This window comes from Globicephala melas, chromosome 18, assembly GCF_963455315.2.
Source record: "Globicephala melas chromosome 18, mGloMel1.2, whole genome shotgun sequence".
NCBI lineage: Eukaryota > Metazoa > Chordata > Mammalia > Artiodactyla > Delphinidae > Globicephala > Globicephala melas.
Window position 1 is genome coordinate 67,396,643 of NC_083331.1, and position 24,523 is coordinate 67,421,165.

The 24,523-nt window shown below is 42.6% G+C and overlaps 2 protein-coding genes across 33 annotated transcripts in view; one reads left to right on the top strand and one right to left on the bottom strand.

Moving 5' to 3' along the window:
- The window catches only part of DOCK9 (dedicator of cytokinesis 9), a 283,582-nt gene that overhangs the window by 54,641 nt on the left and 204,418 nt on the right, over positions 1–24,523 (bottom strand). For 18 of the 32 annotated variants that reach the window (XM_030856827.3, XM_030856830.3, XM_030856834.3 and 15 more), the window contains exons 28-36: positions 18,076–18,222; positions 17,792–17,875; positions 16,938–17,049; positions 13,586–13,764; positions 13,231–13,344; positions 10,909–11,029; positions 6,036–6,169; positions 3,879–3,993; positions 396–462 (exon numbers count right to left, since the gene is read on the bottom strand). In XM_030856827.3, coding sequence (XP_030712687.1) covers positions 396–462; positions 3,879–3,993; positions 6,036–6,169; positions 10,909–11,029; positions 13,231–13,344; positions 13,586–13,764; positions 16,938–17,049; positions 17,792–17,875; positions 18,076–18,222 — 1,073 coding nt within the window. Of the gene's footprint in view, positions 1–395; positions 463–3,878; positions 3,994–6,035; positions 6,170–10,908; positions 11,030–13,230; positions 13,345–13,585; positions 13,765–16,530; positions 16,573–16,937; positions 17,050–17,791; positions 17,876–18,075; positions 18,223–24,523 lie in introns of all 32 variants that reach the window. The other 14 variants (XM_060288099.2, XM_060288103.2, XM_060288094.2 and 11 more) reach the window with 1 other exon arrangement.
- Positions 21,194–21,436, top strand: LOC115853287 (keratin-associated protein 3-1-like; the record flags this gene model as incomplete). The annotated part of the gene is made up of 1 exon (XM_030856627.1): positions 21,194–21,436. A coding segment is annotated over one exon (243 nt), but the record flags the coding sequence as incomplete, so codon positions are not given.

Genomic DNA, 24,523 nt, shown 5'->3' on the forward strand with positions numbered 1-24,523 from the left:
AACTGAAGTAATAAAATAATATAGACTGTATTTAAGATTTCACTTTTACATATTTTTTAATTGTAGCAATTTTTATGTCTCAGTTTCTGAGTATCACCCACCGAATTCAGCTAATAAATGTTGTGTTATTTTATTAAAATGGCTTATACGCACAAGTAGTAACCTCTCATCTACAATAATCACATATCTAATCATTTAAGGCTGTCGCTGTCCACTGGGTCATGAGCCCCTGAGAGTGGGTGTCGGGGTTAGGTCCAGGAGAAAGAGCTTAAGGATAAGTGTGGATGTGAATATATATTGCATTCTTGGTTCAACTGTTGGTGCACTGTATTCTTCACACCTCTTAACTAGCCAGGAAAAATCAAGAGTCAATGAGCAAAGACGAAACTACTCACTCCAATATTGTAAAAAAATCCATAAGTTCAGATGTTGAGGCCTTGTTCCAATATGTAAACAAAGCATCTGGAAAGTAAACATTTATTTGATTAGAATTGTAATGCCTATTTCGTACATTATAAGATGGGAAGAGACCTCAGAGTGTAGGCCTCCAAACTTTCCTCGGCCCCCTTTTATGGTTGATCAAAGGATAAACCACAGTGACTAATCTATTATAATCGGTAACATGCACAACAGGCTTAGTCAGTATGAAGAAGCTATATTTGAACTTTATTTCAGCATGCATCATCTAGCCCTGCATGGTACCTATTTAACTTATACATAATGTGCTCTTAAATGGAGTAGAAAATTACCCACTACAGAATCCCTCCCCAGTAGAGAATCTGTTGAAAATTCTTACATGTACGTAAGTAACCCCTTCCACACACACACACACACACACACACACACACACACACACACTGCAGTGGAAGCATGTATCCTACAGGCACTGTTTTGCCCTTTGAGTTTTAATTCAGCAATTAAGCCTGGATCTATCTCAGTCTTTTCCAAGCTGCATAACAGTCCTCTCCATGGATGTACTACCACTGAGTTAACCAGTTCCCCTACTGACAGACATTTACTTGCTCTTCCCCCCAATTCTTTGCTATTATAAATCATGCTTCGGTAAAAATCCTTTTAACATGCGTCCTTGCACACTCGTCCAACTACATCTAAAGGAGAAATTCTTAGAAGTGAACTAGCCATGTTAATAGTGTGCACATTTAAAAATTGACATATATTGTCAAATAGCCCTCCAAATAACAGTGTATGAGAGTTCCTATTTCCTTGCACGATGGTACAATGTACCAGTGGTCAAGAACCACACCTGCTCTTTACCAAGAGCAACTGGGCACATCTTTAGTTAAGGCAAATCCTACAAATTCACTTACAGGAAGCATTCTCTGTGTATGACTCTTAACCATTCGACATTGCACAAAGAGTGTTAGCGAGTGATAGTTAAACATTTTTGCCTTCTCATATTTTACATTGAAGTTGAGAAATGCGTTAAAAGATTTCTCTCAGGGAAAAAGCCACTGAGTCTTTGGGGCCTGAGATGAGCAAGAGGCTGGCCGCAGAGCTGCTGGAGGCTCATGAAGATGCATGGCAACGGACTTTTATTCTACACTTGTCAAGAACAGTGACAGGCGGGAGAAGCCGTGGGATACATACCAAGTACCTGCTATGCACCAGGCACTGTGTTAGGTCTCATGATTTCACATATATCCTGTCATCGAATCCTCACCATGATCTGGGGCAGAGTTTCCATTTACAAATGAACTAATGAAGGCTCAGAGAAGCTAAGTAACTCTCCCAACTACCAGCTGACAGAAGGCCGGTGGAATGGCGATTTAAATCAAGTGCACCCGATTTTGAAAGCCACGGCTGGCCTCTTAGACCAGAGGGTGGGTCGGGGAGCTTCCATCTCTTGGGGGTTTCAAGTTTAGAATCCAGAGGGACAGACTCTGGTTACTTGAGGCTGGTGTGTTGGGAACCCAGGGAGTTCCCTGGATGCTGGGCCCCTCGGGGTCAACTTGCAGACACCTGAGGCCAGCAGACAGAACCAGCTGGCTAGCCGGGTGGTACCATCGTGGCCTGTCCTTGCTCTGTGCTCTGGCTATTGGCTGAGGAGGGGGGAAGACAGGGCTAAGCTCTATTACGGAGAAAGGAGGCATAAGAAGGCACAGAGGGCGAGGGGCCCTGTGTGTAGAAGGTGCGCATTAAATGTGGGATAAAGGAAAGAGTAGCGACAGAGCTAGTTACACAACTGATTTTGGTTATCTGTCTGGTAAACTATTCTAAAGGCAATTTCTCCCCCACCCCATACTATACACCAAAACCAATGCTTGGTAGATACTAAGATTTAAATGTGAAAATTTAAATAATACAGCTTTAATACAGGAGAATATCTTCAGAGCCTCGGGGGTAGGTAAAGATTTCTTAAATGAGACACACAAAAAAATTCTAATTATAAAGGGGAAAAAAAGTGTAACAACAGTAGATGTAAAAAAAAGGATATTCTAAAACTGTTTTGAAGAAGTTGTTGCATTTTTTAAATATGTGCCTGGCCTTCCAAAAGGCTGACTTTAAAGGGTAACTTTCACTTGGATGCAAAATTTCTTGTATATTTGTTTTTTAAAAAGTTATTTTCTAAAAAAAAAAAAAAAAAAAAAAAAAAAGTTATTTTCTAGTTACACATCACATTTAATATTTGAAATGTAAAATATTTTAAAGAAAACTTTCAATAAAGGAAAAACAGGACTATAATGCTGGCTGAAACTCACTACCATGATGAAAATTGAGAACGTTTGACTTAATGGGAAGAATTTCAACTTTCTAACTGAAAAATCAGAATAAGAGCCTGGGGCTTTTGTATTTGGTCATCATTCACAAAACAAAATCTTGTCTGTTTGTGTTTTTCAAAATAGCTATTTTAAAGTAACAAGCTGACAGAAGAGTAAAATCCTCCAGTTCCAAAGCATTTTAAGGATCGTATGCTGCTCCTAACTTCTGAGCTACAGGTCAGGCTCTTAGTGCTGCTGAAATGGAAGCTCGATACAAAAGAAACACTATTTGCAGCAGAAGTACCTTCCCCTGGATGCTCAATGCCCACACCCCCTGCCACCAGACAAGTGGGCTTCAGGTCTCCACAAATGGCATTTTACTTTCAGAAGAGTTTGTCTTCTCTCAATGACCTTAATGAAGCTCACAGTACCCTTCCTAATTTGTTACAGGAAAATTAAGAAGATTTTTGACCAAGGTAAGAACTGTGACATTATACTATGGCACAGTTTCATGTGATTGCTTATATCACACAATCAGAGTTGGAACTGTCCTGCCATGGATGTTTACAAGCTTTAAATGGTACTGATAAAGCATGAATGGTTGTGGTCATTTCTATTTAAAAATGTGGCTGTCAAACCCTTAATCAGAAGCTTAATCTACCAGAACACCACTATTTCCATTAGAAAACTAAACACACCCCACCTCTAGTTAAAGCCAGGAATGTCACACACACTGTAAATGGAAGAGCTGTTTAGGTCACCAACACTACATTTTCTAATTCAAGAGACTGACTAATAAAATTATACAAGTTGCCAGTAAGTTTGCTTGGACAAATGAAATTAAAAAGAAAAAAATCAAAAGCTACTTCATTTATCTGCTTCTGTCTCCCTTAGTGAAGATGTATGTCTGAGCTTAATATAAATTTTTAAAATACGCCATTCACACTTTAGCACTCTTTCTGAAATACAATAATTAATGAAAATAAATTTCCAAATTAAGACTTTTATTTCTAGTACATTCAGTAAATTAACATGTATTTCAAACGAGAGAAAATCCCTTTAAATCCTTAAACACTTTGAACCAACTACAATTTTTAAAAAATAAACCAAATACTGAAACAAGGAAAGTAAAACAGGTATCTTCATTTTTTTACCTACCATCAGACATGCTTTTTAAGATGTAGAGGAAACACATCAGCAGGCTCTTAATCTCAGACTGGTCAAGTTTGTCACAGCGAACGACAGAATTTCCCAAAGTGCCACTTTGCTGGTGCTAAAGAAGGAAACAGAGGTGATTTTTCTCCTTCGTTACAGGTAAAACAAAATTAGGTTCACTTTTCTCCCTTGGAAGAGAAAGAGTCTTAGAATTGAGTCAAATCATACAAATTGGAAGGTATAAATGATTTGTCAACGAACTACAAGCACACCGTCACCAAATACACACAAGTGTTAATCCATGGAAGCTCTGTCTTGTCTCCTTGGCACACTCTGCCGGGACAAGCCAGAAGGCACGGACCTTTCAAACTGAAAAAAACCAGTCGTAGTTGCCGGCTTAGTGCCGAAATGCCAAGCAAAACTTCATGCAAAAAACTGTGCGTGCTAAGATCAAAGAGAAATGATGATTCAGAAGATAGTACCAAACCAAACATATCCTCAGGAAAACGTCAAGTGGCTGAAAACAGCAAATTAAGTCCAAGGGGCTGCTATGGACCAGCCACTAAAGCCTGGAGCTGAGTCCCTGTTATTCCGTTACATCCTGGGGCAGCCCTGGGGGAAAACCACAGGCAGGTGCCCGATAGGGACAAACAGGGACACCTCAGTGCAGCAGGACCAAAGCCCCTAAAGTGATGAGATCACGCCATCATCAGCTTAGCTCAACACTGCAAACTTCAGAAAGCTCAGGGCGCAGGGTGAGGGCAGCTTTGCCACTAGACAGCAGGTTCACACCATGTTCAAAGCATTCACTTAAAGAAAAAAGAACAAGAATCTCATCTCATTTAAAAAACACAAGAAATTTAAAAATCTTGAAAGTTATATTTCCAATTGAAATCTGGAAAATTTTTTGCCAAATACCAAAGCAGAAAGATCAGTGAAAAAATATCTTTCATTCAAGGTACTGGTGGGCAATGGAAAAGATATATACTAATCAGGTTTAACTAATAACATAACACGAGCATTTTTATTATAAGAAGAGACACACTGCATTTAGCGGCAAAGCCGTGGTGCCGGCGTACCTCCCGCCCACCCACTTCATCAGCGCCGCTGGGAGAGCCCAGGCCTCCCTGCAGCGGGAGCAGGGGCGCCGCCTGTGGGGCCTCTTCCGGCAGAGGCAGCAGCGTTAGCAGCGAGAAGTCCATGGTGACCCGGTGTCTCCTGGCTGACTGGCCGCTCTCCTCCTCTCCAGCTCCGCGTATGACACAAGCCGAGTGCCTTCTGAGCAGCTTCTCCCTCTACGCACGAAGGCATGTCAGGGTCAAGGGAAAAGTTCGACAGGTCATGACACCTGCGCGGAGATGCTCGGACGGCTACAGAACCGCAGCTGAGGGTCATCACGGCGAGGTCGGCCACACAACCGCGGTAAGGTTACGAACCTGACCCCGAGGAAAGGCGGCTTCCACGTTTCTGAGAACTAGGAATACATCCCTAAGAGAATCACTTGTTTATTGGTACATAAACCTGTAACTTAACCTATACATAACTTGTCTATAACTTGAAATAACTTAGGAAAACAGTGGCCGAGGTGAGACTAATCTACTATCATGGTTCCAGGTTTAAATCCAAGCTTTATCCATTTGCACAAAATTCCAAACTTAGGTATTTCAAGAAAACAATAGTTAAATATGAGGAGGATGTGTTGTGCTGGGGGCACAGTATGAATAGAGTGATTTCAAATAAAGCCTTATGCCTGCCTCATCTGTACTACTGATTAATCTTTTCTGGAGCCAGCTTCGGATCCAATGCCCATTCGCATGGGTAACTGTGTTATAATTGGTGTTCCCTGGCACACAGACCGTGGGGATTCTAAGCAAGTGGCATTTTGATTTCCCTACCTGTTCAAACTGCCAGAACCACTGGCTCAAAGTGCTCCACTGTAAACACTGCCCTGATGAAATCCTACAACAGGAACCAGGGGGTTTCAGGGAATGGGCTCCATCCTTAGACCATACTCTGAGATCATCTACCCCAGATTAACTGAGTTGTTTAAGGAAAAAAAAAAAAGGTCATCCTTACTGAACACTAGAACATGAAGCATGTTTACTTTGGGCTAAATCCATTAGTTATAAGAAACACTTAAGTTACGTGAAAAGAAATTACCTTATCCAGGGAATTGCTCTTCTCACTATTCCTTTCTGGAAGGCTGTTCCCGGAATCTGTGCTTATGAGGGATCCTCTTGAATCAGCATTTCTCACACTACTGATGTTTGGAGTTGAGTTTGTATACGGAGAAGCTAAACAGAAATCAAGCCAAGACCGAAGATTTGGTGAGACAGAACAAAATAAAAACAAGTACTGAACTGTAATAAGGGAAACTGCTTCTTTGGCACTTATTTTTCCTGTGAGAGCTGGCTCAAGAGTTTCGTTCAATTACCTCTCCTGTAAAGAACCAGGCCATTTAGATTGAGATACAAATAACCGTTAATCTGAAACATTCAGACATAACCATCAATTCACTTATGAGAAACCACCTTGGATTGCTCAGACTAAAGGAGAACATGCTGGTTCAGACTGGGGTAGAATAAAGACTTCAAAAAATTAAAAAGATAAATCCACCTACAACTATCAAATTAAAAAAAAAACGAAACCATGCAATAAACGTGCAGTACTCAAACGGCAGGCTGAGATACCCCAGAAAACTCTGAGGGGTGTCATGGGACATTTTAAAGTTTCAAGGAAAACACAGTGATACTTGACATCTGCCAGAAACTGTAGTTTCAACCTCCGACTGTGCTACATTCCTTTCCGTGATGTCATATCTCTGTGAAGCGGGGTATTTGGTGGTCGCGATGATAAAATGCAAGTACTGGGTGAAAACAGTGTGGAACAGGAAATGAGAATGTTGGTGAGAGATCTGATTCCAAATTTGAGAAGCCGTGTAGCGCCCAACAGGCACACACAACCCATTAGTAAGAATCGTGGTTAGTAAAAATAAAAATTTTTTTCTTTATGTATGTATATAGTTTTCAAATGCCTACTAAGTTGTTAGGTTATAAGTACTTATTATTTGGCCCTAAGTACCTAATAAACAGAACCATTAGGTGTTTCTTTTGGCCTTGGGGACTCCGTGAAAAATTACTTTGATTAATAAGGGTGCTGTGAATTGAGAACGTTTGGGAATCTCTGCAATAAACAGTTACAAGCAGAAAGGAAATCTAACTTGGAAATAAAATTTGTGACATCTGTTGAAAAAAATAGCATTTTAAGGGAGAAGTCAGCCCCTACCTCAATACTGTGGAATTTTTAAAAGTAATAGATCAACTTCCTGCTTAGATAAGATTTAAATAAATCACATAAGTGAAAATGACTCTTAGACTTGCACATTCTGGCTTGAACCAAAAGGCATGCCTCCGGCTGCAAGGCTGGGCTGGCAGTGCACACTGCGCAAGACTTTCGGCGCCACGCTGCAGCAAGCTGTAAGCACAGCCTCCCACCCCCAAGCTGCTGAGATGCCTTTCCTTGGCACCTCAGAACAGGCAGGCCCTTTTTGGGTTTCAGCCTGCAAATTAGCTGCCATGGGCTGATACATCTCGAAGTTAATCCTCTCCCCGCCCCTAACACTCAGGTTTATCCACCACCATCTCTGAAACCAGTTCAGTGTATTAAGTATATCAAGCAAAGAAGGGCAAGGGAATCTGAAAATGTGAGTGCGGGCAGGAACACGTAAACCACTGACCAGGGGCTGCGCCTACCCAGAATAGGAACTGTGTGATTGACTGCCACAGGGTACAGGTAAAAACCCTATGAAAAAGCCAGGGGCCTTTTTCTATACTCAGAGAGAAAAGAAACATGCACTGTGACCAAATTATAACTATCGTCTTCCTAATATAACCAGACTTCATACTTAGTGTAGAACACAGAACTCAGGAGAAAAAGGCTCTCAGTAAAGTAAAATTAGACATTAAATTCTCAAAGTTTTAGGCTCAGTTCCAGAACAAGAGTTCTAATCTAAGGCAAACAGATGTAAATGCAATAAATCAAAATCAACATGCTGGGGCTTCCCTGGTGGCGCAGTGGTTGAGAGTCCGTCCACCTGCCGATGCAGGGGACACGGGTTCGTGCCCCGGTCCGGGAGGATACCGCGTGCCGCGGAGCGGCTGGGCCCGTGAGCCATGGCCGCTGAGCCTGCGCGTCTGGAGCCTGTGCTCCGCAAGCGGAGAGGCCACAACAGTGAGAGGCTCGCGTACCGCAAAAAAAAAAAAAAAAATCAACATGCTTAGTAGAACTATGTTCCTGGTGTGTGTGTGTGTGTGTGTGTGTGTGTGTGTGTGTGTGTGTGTGTGTGTGTGTGTGTGTGTGTGTGTGTGTGTGTGTGTGTGTGTGTGTGTGTGTGTGTGTGTGTGTGTGTGTGTGTGTAATATCCTGGCCCAGTGCATAACTTTTAAAAGAAATTTAGTTCAACTCTCTCCCCTTTGTACAGACAGCAAAATGCAATACACTGAGTAGGTAGGTAAAGGAACCCTGAGCCTAAGAATGCATGCCTTGAGAATGTAATTTTTTTTTTAATTTATTTATTTATTTTTGGCTGTGTTGGGTCTTCGCTGCTGTGCCTGGGCCCCCTCCAGCTGAGGCGACCGGGGGCCACTCCTTGCCGCGGTGCGCTGGCCTCTCACTGCGGTGGCCTCTCCTGCTGCGGAGCATGGGCTCCAGGTGCGCGGGCCTTAGTAGCTGCAGCACACGGGCTCAGCAGTTGTGGCTCACGGGCTCTAGAGTGCAGGCTCACTAGTTGTGGTGCACGGGCTTAGTTGCTCCGCGGCATGTGAGATCTTCCTGGACCAGGGCTCAAACCCATGTCCCCTGCATTGGCAGGTGGACTCCCAACCACTGTGCCACCAGGGAAGCCCCTAAAATGAACGTAATCTTTGAGTAGTTTTTATCCAAGCAATGAATCGGTTTCAGAAATTTTCATGCACCATGTTCCAAAGACATTAAAAAAACCGCTGAGGGTACATTCTCAGTAAGTGTGGAAACAGAATTTCCTTAAGAGACGTAAGGAGAAAGTCAGCTCTTGATAAGCACTGGGACTAAAACTAACTGGAAATTCCTTGATGAATAAAAGAAGAATTGCTAAAGCTACCAGAAAACAACTAGTAAACCCAGTTCAAAGGTGGGGGCTGCTTTCCTGGAAGGCATTTCTAAAAGGAAACAAGGATTAAAGTGTTTAAAGATGGGGGCAACATAGATAAAAGCCTGAGTATAAATTAAGTCTATTGTGGTGAATTCCCATGAAAAGTGGATCCAGATCTTGAAATTCAAGAAAGAATGAAATGGGACAAAATTAGCCTTGAGAACTTTTTGTAACTTCACCATGAACACAGAGCAATCAAAGGCCATTTACGTCATTGAAGTTGTGCTAAAGACCCCCCTCGGCTCATCTCTATGTTCTCAAGGCACCCCAAACCCTAACAAGGTGAATGTGGAATTGGAGAATCAAGTCAGAGTCAAAACATCACCTCATTCTAGTTTCATCATTTCCACAAAGTCTTGAATCCTACAGAATACTGGTCAGAGAGGACAGAGAGTTAAGATTTAGGCTACTAAGAGTCTATCACAAAGCATGAATAACACTGAAGAACTGTGCTTGTTATAATGGCAGTCAAATAATAACACTGTTTACCTTGCCAAGCACTGCACACATTCAACTAGCTCTTCATCCCTCACCACGACTCTATTTTTGAGATGTGGACACAGGGTAAAGAGGAGAGACACCCTGCCCATGGCAATTGTAAATGGTGGAGTCTGGATCCAAAGCCACATCTGTCTGGCTTTAAAAACATTGCTGGGAACCGCTGCAGACAAAGCCCCTGAAAGGACCCCTTCCCCACTCCCAGAGAGCGGCTGGGCTTGTGGACAGAGTGAGGCAAAGGAGACAGAGCGAGGGCCCCATGAGAAAGGCAATGGAAATACCATGTGCCAGGCTCTGCGTTTTGTATGAATTAACTCATTTCATCTTTACAACGCCAAATGAGGTAAGTATGACTATGAAAAATACACAGAAACAGAAGTAAGATTAAAGACTGGTATGGGCATTACGGGATAAATCTGAGCATTGGTATGAGGTTTCCAATTTTACAGTCTGGCCAGTTTCATCACCTACATGAAATACCACGTTAGCAACTAGAACAACACAAAAGCTAAGGACATAAACTCAGAATGAACCACAGTCCTGCAGACTGATTAGGTAAAAGGACTGCCCTTTATTCTGCCCTATGAGTTAGTTCCATTATTGGGTGGTCTAAGCATTAGCCACAGCAGGATGCTTCATTTATTCAGACTGTGGTGTAAAAGAGAAGAAGAAATGAAGACAGCATAAGCCTGTGAGTGTCTGTGAAGATATATATATATATTTTTGTACCATTATCTTTATGAAGGAGCTGGCACGTGTGCTCAGAGTATTAATAAATACATTTCTCAGGCATTTTCTTATGGAAAAACTACTCAATTTGAATCTTGATTTATGCCATCTGTTTTCCTCCCCATGGGGGCTGCTCTAACATTATTTCAGAGAGAAAAAATATTGTAGGAAAGAAGATTTTAGAAAACTGGTTTCAGGACTTCTATCTAGCCATAAACCAGTATCTCCATCAGCAATTAGTCTGTCACATCTCATCTAAATCGTTAACACTACAAATACATCCTACCCACCACACACACACTTGCAAAGATATTCTTTTCCTAAAAGTATAAACAATCTAGTTTGAAGATTTAAAATGAAAAATTAACACGCATTAAACAAAAAGCAAACAGGACAGATATGTGGTTAAGTGTACTACATGTGTTATTCCTGAAATCTGAGATCTTTATTTCAGTGTAGAGTTAAGGGGTTTCATAGCTGAGGAGCAAAATCAGGAAAAGAATATTTGAAGTAGAAACTCAAGACTTCAAAGTTCTGATTTGAAAGCTAACAAATGATTGGATTAAAGACACCTTCCGAATTAGACTGCAGAGAAGCAGGTCAGAGCCCGAGCATTACCAATGCCAGAGATGGCACCAAAGAGGTCCTTGTGCAGACTGGCATCCAGCGAGCTCCCAGACTTCTGCGGTGTCACTATCGGGTTCACGGCTGGCAAAGTAAGGGATTCCTCCTTCACAGTCTGTCGAGGAGGAGAGAGACAAGAAACAATTGAAGATGACTTTAAAGGATTCACCAACAGTTCTTGCAAGTGTGAGGGCAAGCATAAGAACAGGACAGAACAGGCTGGCATGTTAAACGTGCCTGAGTGGGAGGAGCACAGCGCGGGGTGGAGGTGGGGTGTGTGGGTCAGAGGAGCGGCAGGAGGAGGGAGCACGGGGCACGTCAGGTCTGGGGTGGGCAGAGAAACCTTGGCCCGTGAAGTCCTGTATTTCCCCAGGAGGTCTAGCACCCTTCCCTTTCCAGAGCTCTGATGCCCAACATTTCTGTAGATTATTTCAATATGTTTCTTCCTTCAGAAGAAGCCCCATGTGCTCTTTCTAACTGGAACGTTGTTTTTTTTCTCTCACATCAGAAATCTTCCCAAATGAGCAACAGTGACCTCACAGTAGCAGCAGTGAAAACCTCTGCAAGGTGGGTGCTTCGTCTGAATTCTCAATCAGTAGAGAAATTATGTTCATTATGAAGTTATGTCATAAAAGGGATTTTACTTTCACGAAAGCCAAAGCAAAAGCTGGTGTTCGTTTTTCTCAGGATTGAAGCAGTACAGATAGGTAGCATTACACCCTGAATTACTTATTCCGATTAGAAAAGCAGACAAATTTAGAGAATACACATGTGAAATACAATGTTGTAGAGGGTGAGATTAGTGTGGTGCATTCCATGTAAGGACAGTGAACATTCACGCTCTTTGGAACTACAAAAACTATTCTATAAACACGGTTCATCTCAATGCACCATCACGTAGGAGATGTATAGAAAACAGGACAAAGCACCACTGTTGGGGGAAAAGGGACAGAAATACACACAAGGGAGCTCCCCCGGTGTATGCTGTAATGACAACGTGGCAAGATGAACAATGGAGCCGGTTCACGGGTCCAGAATAAACAGGAAAAGGGCACTGCTGAACTGCTAACACCTATCCAAATTAATGCCAGATTGTCTCCAACCAAAACACTTTGAGATCATTTCTGGCATCATCCTTCAGTCAACTTAATTTCCAGTATATCTTTAAATGGCTGCATAAAGCTAAAGTAAATTAAGGTGGTCAGTTTGGGGAGGTGGGGTCATTCACCCTGGCCCCCCAACATCTAGTCTGATTATCTTTCTAATTTTACAGAGGAACTTCAGCCCAAAGAGGTGGCTTTTCCAAGACTGTGTAGTATGTTACATCAGAACCGGGGCTAGCACTGAGCTCTTATAGCACGGAGGTTAGAACTATGCTTTTTTTAAAAAAACAAAATAAACTCCTTCCTCTATAACTTTTTGTTGGATACACAAAGAAGATCCTGAAATCTTACAAGAAAACAAGCCATCAGGAAAGCATGCCTTTTTATAATGATTTTTTTTTTTTTTTCTTTTCAGTTCGCGGGCCTCTCATTGTTGTGGCCTCTCCCGCTGTGGAGCACAGGCTCCGGAGGCGCAGGCTCAGAGGCCATGGCTCACGGGCCCAGCCGCTCCGCGGCGTGTGGGATCTTCCTGGACCGGGGCACGAACCCGTGTCCCTTGCATCGGCAGGCGGACTCTCAACCACTGCGCCACCAGGGAAGCCCTATAATGATTTTTAACAGGAGTTGAAGGTTTACTGACTGACTCCGTCTTAGCCAGAAATGCAACTTACCAAGACTACTGTAGATTATTATGGTTTTAGGGGCACAAAAAGAGGAGACGTGTATAGTTGAATAGTGTCCCTCCAATTGCATATCCACCCTGAACCTCAGAATGTGACCTTATTTGGAAAGAGGGTCTTTGCAGATGTAATTAAGATGTAAGATAAGACGATGTCATCCTGGATTAGGGTGGGCCCTAAATCCAAGCACTGGTGTCCTTATAACGACAGAACAGGACACCAGAGACACAGACACACACCAGGGAGAACACCATGTGAAGACAGAGGCAGAGATTGGAGTGATACAGCTATAAGCTAAAAAAAGCAAGGATTTCGGGCAACCACCAGAAGCTAGGAGAAAGGCGTAGAACCAGCTCTTCACCCAGAACCTCAAGAAGGAACCAACCCAGCTGACACCTTGATTTTGGACTTCGGGCTTTCTGACTGTGAGAGAATAAATTTCTGTTGTTTTTGGCCAGGCAGTTTGCGGCATTTTGTTAGGGCAGCCACAGGAAGCAAATACAGGCTGTGTCTATGTGAATGCGCTTACGTACACTGCCAGGGTTCACGGGGAAGGGAGACACATCTCTCACGTTGATCCGCTGGACATTCTCAATCAGCAGACCGAACAGAGGCAGGTAGAGAGTGGCTATCCTTGCTTGATGGCTCTGAAACAAAGGCGCAAAGCGTAAGTTTATCCCGGACTCAGAATTTAACGATGGACTGAGCTAGCACTTGGCCATCTCCTGTATTTGGATCCTTCCTATAAAGATTGCTGTTAGATTTTATTGTATAAACAGAGAAAGTCTTAGTGCTGTTACCACTAATTTTCTAATTGCTTATTTCTTTATATTACTCAAAATGAAGGACACTTATCAATCATATTTCCTTCCATTAGAGAACACTCACCCTGGAAGCATATCTGTCATCAAAAGAATGCTTTATCAGCAGGTTCTTAAGCACACCAATGGCAATCAGCCGGACCTCCCTGAACTCCTGGAGGGCGGTCCCCACCTCCCTCAGTAACAGTCCCACCAAGAAGTGGTTTCTGCAGAACTCATCCGTTAATGAGTAGTCAAGCTGGAGATCTGAAATGAGGATAGAAAGCGCTTTAGTTAGAAAGGATGTAACACTCTTTGAATAAAATAAAAACCGAGCCCATCCTTTGCTTTCAGCCTCCCCTGTGTGTGTTATCAGGTGGTCACATCTGGCTTCCAAGGGGAAAGGGCTGATAACCTAAAATACTGCTCTGCACTCCAAAGTGAAAACAAAATTTAAATACAAATAAATGCACTGGATTTTGATTTTAAAAGGTATTACATGCTACATAATTATTAAGTTAGTGAATAGTTTCAGTACCAATTTTTAGAATACAGGACAGCATGTTATATTACAAATGTAATTTTGTTATTGATATGAAATTTAAAAATAAAATTGTAGTAACTGACATCATTGCGGGGGAGTAAATTGTGCATAAGAGACACGTAATTAAAGAATAAATATAGGTGGTCTATTAAAATGTTCTTCACTACATGAGTTCATTTATCGATTTCCTGGTCATTAATGCCCATATATGCCCATTAAAACCCAATGTGTTTAAAATGAACGAGTTACCATATTACCTATTATTTTGCTATCACTGAAGATCTTATTTGACTTAGAATTTTCTAAAATATACTCTTAAAACTTCTTTACCTCAAAAAGCCAATAGAAAACTGATATAAATTAGAACTAAAATGGACAAAGCACCAAATCAAACTAGTAAGTCATCAGCAAGCTAAGTGACAAGACTGAAAGCTCTTCTGGAAAAGAGATAATAAGCAGACGTGAAACCTACTGAGGGAGGGTAAATAAAAGCAGCTAAGCATCACACGCTAAAGCTGAAATACACCTATCCAGAAAGCTGTGGCTCGGATTTAAATTCTTATACTGAATCCATTGTTAGAGGAAAGTCTATAGGCCTCTCCTTTAACTTTAATGCCATGTTAGTTGCTTCTAAACCTACTCAAAGTCTGACCCAAGTCCTATGAACTCTTTAGCAGAAGGAAGGGAAAGAGCGTTCATCTTTCCAGAATACTCATGTCCACTGTTTATGATTTTTAAGTCCAGTTTACTGAAAAGACAGTTCACAGCTTGAATTCACATGATCCCCTTAGAAGGAAAACTATTTATGGGTTTAATTGCACACGTGTGTGTGTGTGTGTACGTGTGCATGTGCAGAGAGGAGAGTGGAGGAGCAGGTGAGAAGGGTAAGAGGAAGGAGGATGCTGAAAAAAAAACGAAACTTTATTCCTATCAGTGCAGTTATGGAAATTATCTGTAGCTGACCCACCACCTGCCTAGGGCAGCCCTTCTAGCCACCAAATACCCCGACAGTCTACTAAGAGCTTGTGCGAGTCTGTGGGGTACCTGAAGGGTCTCCTCCTCACTCCTCACTTGGTTCTACAGGATAGACACCTGGGCCAGTGGGGAAGACGGACATTAGCACATGTTCACTGCCCAACCGCTGGGCAGCAAGAGCTATCCTCAGCACCCTGAGAGGTGAGAGGAAAACGGTCACAGTCTCCAAGGACAGGTGGGCTAGGAACTGAAGGTGGGGTGAAGGAGGGTCTGGGGTGCAGGGTAGGGAGCAGTTCACTCCAGGTGGGGCGCTGGGAGAGGCAAGGGGGAGACCTGGCTGGGCCCACAGGGGAGGTGCTGAGTGACTGGCCAGGAGGAAGAGAGGATGCCCAGGGAGGTGCTATGTGAGGCTGAGAAGTGCGGGGAGGGCCTGCCATGTGTGAGGAGCTGGGAGCAGCAGGTGTGCCCGGCATGTGGGGAACAGTGCAGGGTGGGACAGGCGGGCGGGCTGGGGTTGGATGGGGGATGCTGAACAGCCCAGGAGCTCAACCCCTCACCTTCTTCAATTATCACCCCAAAGTTGCCTTCTCAGTGAGGCTTTGCCTGGCCACCCGATCTCAATGCCAGCCCATTTCCTATCCCCTTCCCTTGCTTTATTTCTCTCTCCTTAGCACTTATCACTCTCTCATGTTCTACATATTTCACACAGGTAAGACAGCAGGGGATTTCATCCTTCTTGTCCACAACTCTATCCCAAGGCTAGGTAGAGTTGGTGCTGAGCAAGTATTTGCTGAATGCATGACCACCGACTTCAGGCCGCAGTCCCCCTTCTTGCTCTTTAAAAGGCAAGGTATTTATGTCTCTGAATGAATTCCTTTGTGAGTTTCTCTCTGAATTTCAGAGTCAGTTGATTTAGGTGTCATTAATAGTTTGGTGGCATCCTTCCACTTTTTCTCTCCTTTAGCATAAATAATCCTGAGCACATACAAGGTGCTAGATATTACTTGACAGATCCAAGAGACGAATTTGATTCATTTGACTTACTCAGTGAAGACAAAGAAATCTCTGTGAGCTTAATTCTCTTCAAACTCAGAAAGGATACAGAACAGTTAATAAAGACTCAGCATGCAAACATAAAAAGCATGTGAAAAGCCATGTTGCTTGTGACATAGGTTACTGCTACTGCTATAAACAAGGACTATGAAAATGGTGGAATAATACATTTTTGAAATGAAGCAGAGCTTTTTGTTTATTTGCTTTACTTCTTAAAGAAACGTCCTAGAGGACCTAGTGACCCCAGGCGCAAAAAACCAGATGACTCCTGGGGATGCTGTGGCAATGTCTTAGCTACAGTGAGAACAAATTCACTGGTTTATCATCAATTTTAAAACTGATCCAAGTATATGGCAAATGCCTACATGAATAGCATACGTAAGCATTTCAGCAATCACTTGCATTCTTTTTCTTTTAAAGGAGGAAGATGCAAGAAAGCAAGCGTCACACCCCACACCTACCTACAGGAGTGTCATTTGACTCCACAGCTGGTGAAAGAAAAGCTAATTCACAAGAAAAAAGAAAAGTGAAACAAATAAAAATAAACTACAGTAAATAAAATGGATTACTATTGTTTAAGCAATGGAACTTTTCAATGAAAAAGAGTCACACTGGCATGATCTGTAGTCTGGTAAATTTGCACACTGGCATGATCTGTAGTCTGGTAAATTTGCTAAAAAAAAGTAAGTTCCTACAGAGCATTTTATCAATTTTTTTTAATGGAAATTTAACAAGAAAAAAATCAATTCATCAATGAAAAATATCAGATAATTTGAATGTCATGTGTGAACTAATTCTCTTTTCTTATTAAAAATGAATGGCTCTCTTTCTGAAAAGACTAGGATTAATATATTTAAAGATAAATTACCTTGATATCTTTGAATCCTGCCTTTTCCAAATGGCATTGGTAAATTCAATGGAATATAATGTTCATGATTGCACACCACACGGAGAAATTCAAATTTGTATTCAAAGAGGGTCTGCAGGAAAAATATGGTTAGTCGTAAGTTAAATGCCTCAGTGGATACTTTATACAGCCTCCTGAAAAACCTATTAGGAATCACACACTTGTCTTTAGCCTCTTCCCTGTCTTAGAGCTGCAGGCTCTGGGCTATTTTACAGATTTCAGAATGTCTGCAGGGATTTGTTTGAAAATTGGGAACACATTTCATTAAACAATGTCCTCCACTGACTTTTAGGGCATTTATGATTTATGCTCCTCTTACTTCAATAAAGGATTTCAGGCAGCTTATAATTATAGGCACAGGTTCAGTGCAATAAAAAAATGCGTAAGGCAGAGCTTTAAAATAGACACGCAAGGGAAGAGACAGATAATTCTAGCAGAGAAAGGCTACATGGTTATTTCTGTTACCTTGTTAAATAAACTATGATTTGCAACACATATACTTTTAGTTTTGCAGCTGAGAAGTCATTTAAGGTATTTATGAGAAAAATCAACAGGTATTTATGTTGCATATGGAATTACTGTGTCCTTAATATCTCACACATTAATGCAAGTACTAGTTAGTACTAGTTAGTATCTCCAAGAGAGGAGAATGAATAGTGCCTCTGGGACTGAAAGAAAATTCTGATGTGAACCAAGAGAAACAGGTGGGTATCCAGATGTCACTCAGAGAGACAAAAAGAACAGTGTGTAACACACACACACACACACACACACACACACACACACACACACGTGCACACGTGCGCACAGGCTACCTTAGGATCTCCAGGAGCAAAGCAGCTGATGTAGTTGTTGATCTGCTTAAAGACAAAGCCCCTATCCATGAAGGTGAAACATCTCTGTGGAGGAAACAACCCACAAAGTTTAAGTATTTAGGCTTTTTTTGAAAGTTGGCTTCTAATCTGCATTTATTGTAAGTTTATCCTTTGGCATAAAAACCTGCCATCAACGTTCACTAAGCATCTATATGTACGAGTCACTCTGCTAGAAAAAGCACATTAGGCACTCGGCAGACACCCTCTTCCCCGGAGGCCCCCACCTTGATGAACACAGCCAGGCTATGATTCGCATTCTTAGACGCCTCCGGGTTATCTCGAAACTTCTGAGTGATGTGTGGCATCAGCATATTCACAACAGTTTCCACTGCATGATGATAGGATGCAGGAAATCTCTGGTTTCGCAATAACTAAAAAGGATTTAGAGCAAACATTTATTATTTTTTAAGTTGCAACCTTCGAGGGGAAAAAAAACCCCACCTCATCCCTGAGTTCATTTCAAAAACCCAGGGCTCTCATCTTATTTATCTGAAATTAGATAAGATAAATTATTCTTTCTTCTCTCGAAGTACTGTATGAGTATTCTAATACTTCAAATAAATGCTGTGGATCAGGTCTGAGACGTTAGACTTCAGTATGATAAAGACCACTGTGGAGGTATTTATAAAAATGTGGAGATGCACCTTTACTTCCAGAGATTCTGATCAGACCAGCATTTTTACTGCCTTTTACTTTGATTCTCATGCCTGTATCTTTCAGAGCTTTCTTTAGAAAACACTGTCTTAGGTTTAATCCTCAAGTACTCAAACTGAACACACACAGAATGGTGACTGTATGTCACTAGTTGAAACTGCTTAGAAGTCCTCTTTAAATTGACTTTACATAATAATTTTTCCCCATCAGGAACGCTTGCCTAAGAAATTACACACAGATCACTTAGCAATTAGCTACCACTTACCATATATCTTCTACACACCAGGCACTGCACTAGATATTTTTATGTACTTTTTCATTAAATTCTTAAACACCCTCATATTATAGAGGGTCAGAGAGGTTAGGTAAATGTGTCTTCAGTCACACAGCTAACAATAACAAGATTCAAAGCCAGATCTACAATGAGTTTAAAGCCTATGCTCTTTCTGCTCTGTGATGCTGCGCTGCCCCCTCTGGCCCCAGTGCATGGAACCATTTATTGAAGGCCTGGAATGTGAAGGGGGCTGAACTGGATGCTCCGCGACACTTACCCGTGCATGCACGTGATTCTAAGAGCACGTAATTCTAACAGCCACAACAGGGGGGTGTTTTCATCCCCACATTACAGATGAGATGAAACTGAAGCTTGGAAGGATTCAATAAAAAATACTAACTGACCTTTAATATCTTTCCTTTCCTTCTCCCTTTCAGTGGCCGAACTCCTGGGTTTTACAGGGCACATGGCTGCCCAGCTAGAGACTGCATTTCCCAGCATAAGTTGTGGCAAGATAATGGCCATGTGACTAGTTCTGGCCAATGGGCTGTAAGAGGCTTGCCTTTCTCATAAAAGGAGCTGCTTGCCTACCAAGTCCTCCTCTTTGCCACTGCCTGGAATGTGGAGTGGTGGTGAGCCAGCTTCTCAGCTATGCAGACGAGGGTGACACCTGGGCTGGAGAGTTGGATAGGAGCTTGAGTCCCTGAATGACCTTGCGGGACAAGATCACCACTGTCTGAGCTGCCTACTGGCTCATAATTTTCCAAAAGAGAGAAATGAACCTTCTGTCTTAATTTAGCCACTATTATTTTGGCCTCTTTTGGAGCAGCCAAACCAGTATCCTAATATCAAACAAATAGTATTTTGTAAAACTAGAACTGGAGCCTAGGTATTTATGCTATGAAAGCATGCATTATTTTATGCATTAAATACCAGAACCTACTATGAAATTTTGAAATGCCAGCTTTGTAATAATCTCAGTTCTCAAACCAATAACAAGACAATCTTTGTAAATGTACATAAACTCAAGAATCCAGTGAGGGAAGGATCAAGTCATAAGAAATGGAAGTTTACCTACTTTCAAAAACAGAAGAGTAAAATTTTAAATTCCAAAAGGACTTTGTTCCATATGTGCAAACCAGTAACTCTATATCCTGAGGTGTCAGCCTCAACAGATGATCAGCTTCCAGGAACCCAGGTAAGGCCAACTCTAACCACCAGGCATGACCGCCAGCTACCTAAGCTGGCCATTCCTAAAAAAGAGGTCTCCCAAGAAAAGCCTACAGAATGGGGCTGAGTCAACAGCTGCTTAAACCATGAAAAGTGGACGGGGAACTCTATAATGGCAGCATGGGGTGGACCGAATGGAACCCATTAGTCAATATTATTATAACTAAAAGTGGGACAACCAGACTCCTATGCCTCTGACGTGATACAGTAGCACCAGCCAAGGTGTATCCTTGCCACAAAGAAAATCAAACCTGGATGGAATTAAGCCTCTAGATATCACTACACAAGGGTACAGGATACAGAGGGTACAGAGAATCATGTCACGTATCACTGCAAGGTTACAACTGGCCAAATCTAGAATATGGAAAATTCTGCAGGACAAATGGTCTGCTTTCTTCAACAAATACACTGCATTAAAGAAACAAACAAATGGAGAGGAAACAGTGTGAGGATCCAAGAAACTTCAGAGACACATCAACCCAATGCAGTGTGTGGACTATGTTTAGATCCTGATTCAGACCAACTGTAAAATGACATTTTTAAGACACCTGGGGGAAACGGAATACAGATGGGGTGTTGGATGATAATAGAGAAATATTTCTAACTTTATTGAGTGTCATATGGTACAATGGTTATTCTTTTTTAAGGCTTTATCCATTGGATATTATACACTAGTTTTATAGATGAAATGATAAAATATTGGGGAACTGCTTTAAAAATACTCTAGGAAAAAAGAAGTATGAGGGTGGATACCTAAAGCAAGAATGGCAGAGTGTTGATAACTGTTGAAGCTGGGTGGGTGAGAGGCACATGAGATTCATGAAACTATTCCCTTTCTTTTTCTTTTTAAAAATGTCTATAATAAAATTTTTTTAATGGTGAGATAAAGCTCTCCCTGCAGTGACAAACAGCTATTGTCTAGAGTCCTCATTTGGCAACAAAGCAATGAGGCAAGACACACATTGAAGGGTAATAAAGACTGAGGTAATGAGATGACTTTATGGAGATTATTATAAACTGAGATGGAAGAACATGATCTAGGCTAATGAGCTGATATCTAGGGGAGTGAGTGTTATAAGCGCTGGCTCAGGAGAGGACAGACACTAAGACAGCAGGAGACTTCTCAGCCAAACGAAACCTACCTCCTGACCATGTCCTGCAGCCGGATCTCCCTTTGGTAATGCTGCAGCGTCCACAGTGGCCCGGCCACAACCATCTATGCCTCCAACAAGGGCTGCCGGTGCTCGGTCTGCCGGCCCAGCACCTGCCCACACCTGATCTGCCTCCTCCAGCCCACCTGCTGCGCCCCATGCCCCCCACCCTGCTGTCAGCCCGACACCTTCATGCCCTCCTGCTGGCTGCTCAGCTCCTGCCACCAGACCCCTGGCCTGAGTGGGATCTCCCTGATGACCCACACTCAGCCTTGAAGCAAAGGGCCCTGCGGGCCCTGCTGCTGACAGCCACGTCTCCACAGACACCAGCGAGGGGCTATACCATGTCCTACATCATCTGGGTGCCGCATCCACTGCCGCCCAAGTCGCTGCCCACTGCGCAAGGACATCCAAAAGCCTTCACGCGTTCAGTGCTGTGCTCCTTGCTGTGTTCTACTCTCCTGGGTGTAGAGACCTCTCTTCTACAGGCCATTTCACTGCTCAGTGTTAACAATAAATAAGACTACTAGTTAATAAACTTCATTCTCCTGGCTTAGCAAACGACAGTAACAACAGAAAAGTAATGGGATAGACAAGAAATTTGCCAATGACATTTCCAGCAGTCTCAAGTTACTCCCTCTCACTGGAATCCCTACATCACTTCTCTCTTTTGTCCTGCAAGTTCTTTCCTTCTCCCGTGTCCTCGTTTTCATCTGCAGAACTCGGTCTTCTCTCTAACCTTTCTGTGTTTACTTCTCTCTGCACCCTGCTGGTGCCATATCCTTACAGGGAAAAGGCTGCCCTCCCCTTCGTGCTGGCTCACGTGGGCATGGGGGTGACCCATTCAGATCAGGAGGACGAGCAGCCCTCCAGGTAGACAAAGGAGGGAAATGGAAGGAGTCTGGGCCTCTGTAACTCTGTGGAATGGAACCCCCATACTACCCTGGACTTTGAGGTGAGAAGAAATAAACTTTTTCTCTTGTGTGTCAATATTACTTTAGATCTCTGTCACAGCAGCTGAACCCATAGCCCTAAAGCATAAGATCTCCCAAGAAAACTGATCACCTCCACCTTCCCTGGTAAACCATGCCCCGATTCTCTCTTTGGAAAGCTCCATTCTACTGTACGCTCACACTTAATATCCAGGTGGCCTTTTATCCCCCATTCAATCTGACTTTACTACGTTCTAAGTCAGATTTATTGAGGTTTAATTTACATACACTAAAGTTCACCCTTTTAAGGTACACAGTTGGGTTCATCTGGACAAATGAATACAGCTGTGTAACCACTACCACAGCCAAGATACAGTCCATTTCTATCACCCAAAAAACTTCCTCTTGGGCTTCCCTGGTGGTGCAGTGGTTGAGAGTCCACCTGCCGATGCAGGGGACACAGGATCGTGCCCCGGTCTGGGAAGATCCCACGTGCCACAGAGCAGCTGGGCCCGTGAGCCATGGCCGCTGAGCCTGCGTGTCCGGAGCCTGTGCTCCGCAACGGGAGAGGCCACAACAGTGAGAGGCCCGCGTACCGCAAAAAAAAAAAACAAAAAAATTCCTCTTGTCCCTTTGAATCCCCTCCCCCACGCTGGCCCCTGGAAACCACTGCTCTGTTTTCTGTCCCTGTAGTTTACCTTTTTCTAGAATGTCATATAAATGAACACATACAGTGTATAGTGTATCGTGTATATGTGACCACAGTGACCTCCTTCACATAACATAATGCTTTCGAGATCCATCCGTGTTACTGGATGGAAATCAAATCAATACTTTGTTCCTTTTTATTACTAAGTAGTATTTCATTGTATGGAGTTACCACAACCTGTCTATCATTCACCAGTTAATGGACATTTCCAGTTTTGGGCTCCTATGAATAAAACTGCTATGCACATTGGCATACAGGTCTTTGTGTGGATATCTGTTTTCATTTCTCTTTGGTAAATACTTTAGAAGTATAATTGCTGGCTCAAATTATTGGTTCTGTCTTAATATCCTCTCTTATTCATTCATAATGGTTTGTGTCCTCATCCTCAAGCCTACCTCTTCCCTCCCAATGCTAGATCTTCATCAGCATCACCAGAAAATGTCATTTAGAGAGCTAAAATAAATAAATAAATAAAGGACATATAAACAATGACAGGTGCATTAATCTGTTCCACAGACTATTTAAACTCCAGGAGGAAGGGAGACTCATTGGTACAAAAGTTTCCCAATCACTCTGCTAACATTTACACTCTCTTTCATCTTGTCACTACCCTGCCTTTCTATGGTCTCTACCAAATCGTCTGCTGCTTGACCACAAAGCTCCCCAAAATAATCCTTCTAGGCCCAGGTAAAGTTCCAGCTCCAGCTCCACGTGAATCTACCACGTTGGAGCTTGTACACCTTCCTGCACTCTCCTCTGACTGCATGTTCTCCTTCTCCAAGGACTCTGTGAGCTTCAAGGTTGAGGACGCACCCTCCACTCTACCTGCATTTCTCCTCAGTGCTCTGCACAGAACAAACACTATTTGAAACAATGACTCATGGATGGAAGTATGGCTATTACTGTTCTGCCATCATGTATGTATAGAGTTCACACATATGGTTTAGAGGAAGTCCAGGCAGTACACTTAGAACATGAACCATATACCACCCTTTTGTTCACTCTTCAAATGAAAGCTCTTTCCTTGCTCAATTAAGACAGAAAATGGTTGAAAGCTAAACAACTGACACTTAAAGGTAGATATTCATCCTGTCCACTGCCAGGTTTCCAGCTTCCCCGAGGAACACCTGTGGAATGCTAACAATTTGCGTGATTCAGTATGGGAGGGAAGGAAACTCAAAATGAGTCTGCCGAAATTACAGTTGCTAAAAATAAATGACAGAAAAAACACACCTAAAATATGCTGACCTTAGAGGCAGAGTGGGAACTCCTCAGTAAGCCCCAATGAGGCCTGTTTTGTATCTTTCTCAAAAACTGCTTATTACAAATTCTAAGGACCTCACCTATAAAACACTCAAGTTTGGCACAGTCATATGTTATCAATCCAAACTTTGCAGGTTCATCTGCGGTAGTAAAGAAATTGATTACTTTAGATGCTAGTTCAGAGAGGCTCCGATTCACAGCTCTCCTCCGCAAGTGTAGCAAAGTGTAGTTTGCTTGGCCGCGGACAGGAAGGTGGACATATATACATGGTTGCCTTCATCTTCGGTACAACAGCGTGCAGATTTATCCCTCCTCATATATGGGCATCAGATGGAACAACCCTGCCAGCACCGGGACTGGAAAATGAAGGCCTCAGTTCAAGACACACTATGACCCCAAATGCTGATCCACGGCAGATATCCTTGGGCAGGGCTTTCAGCAACACTGAAAGCAACATCT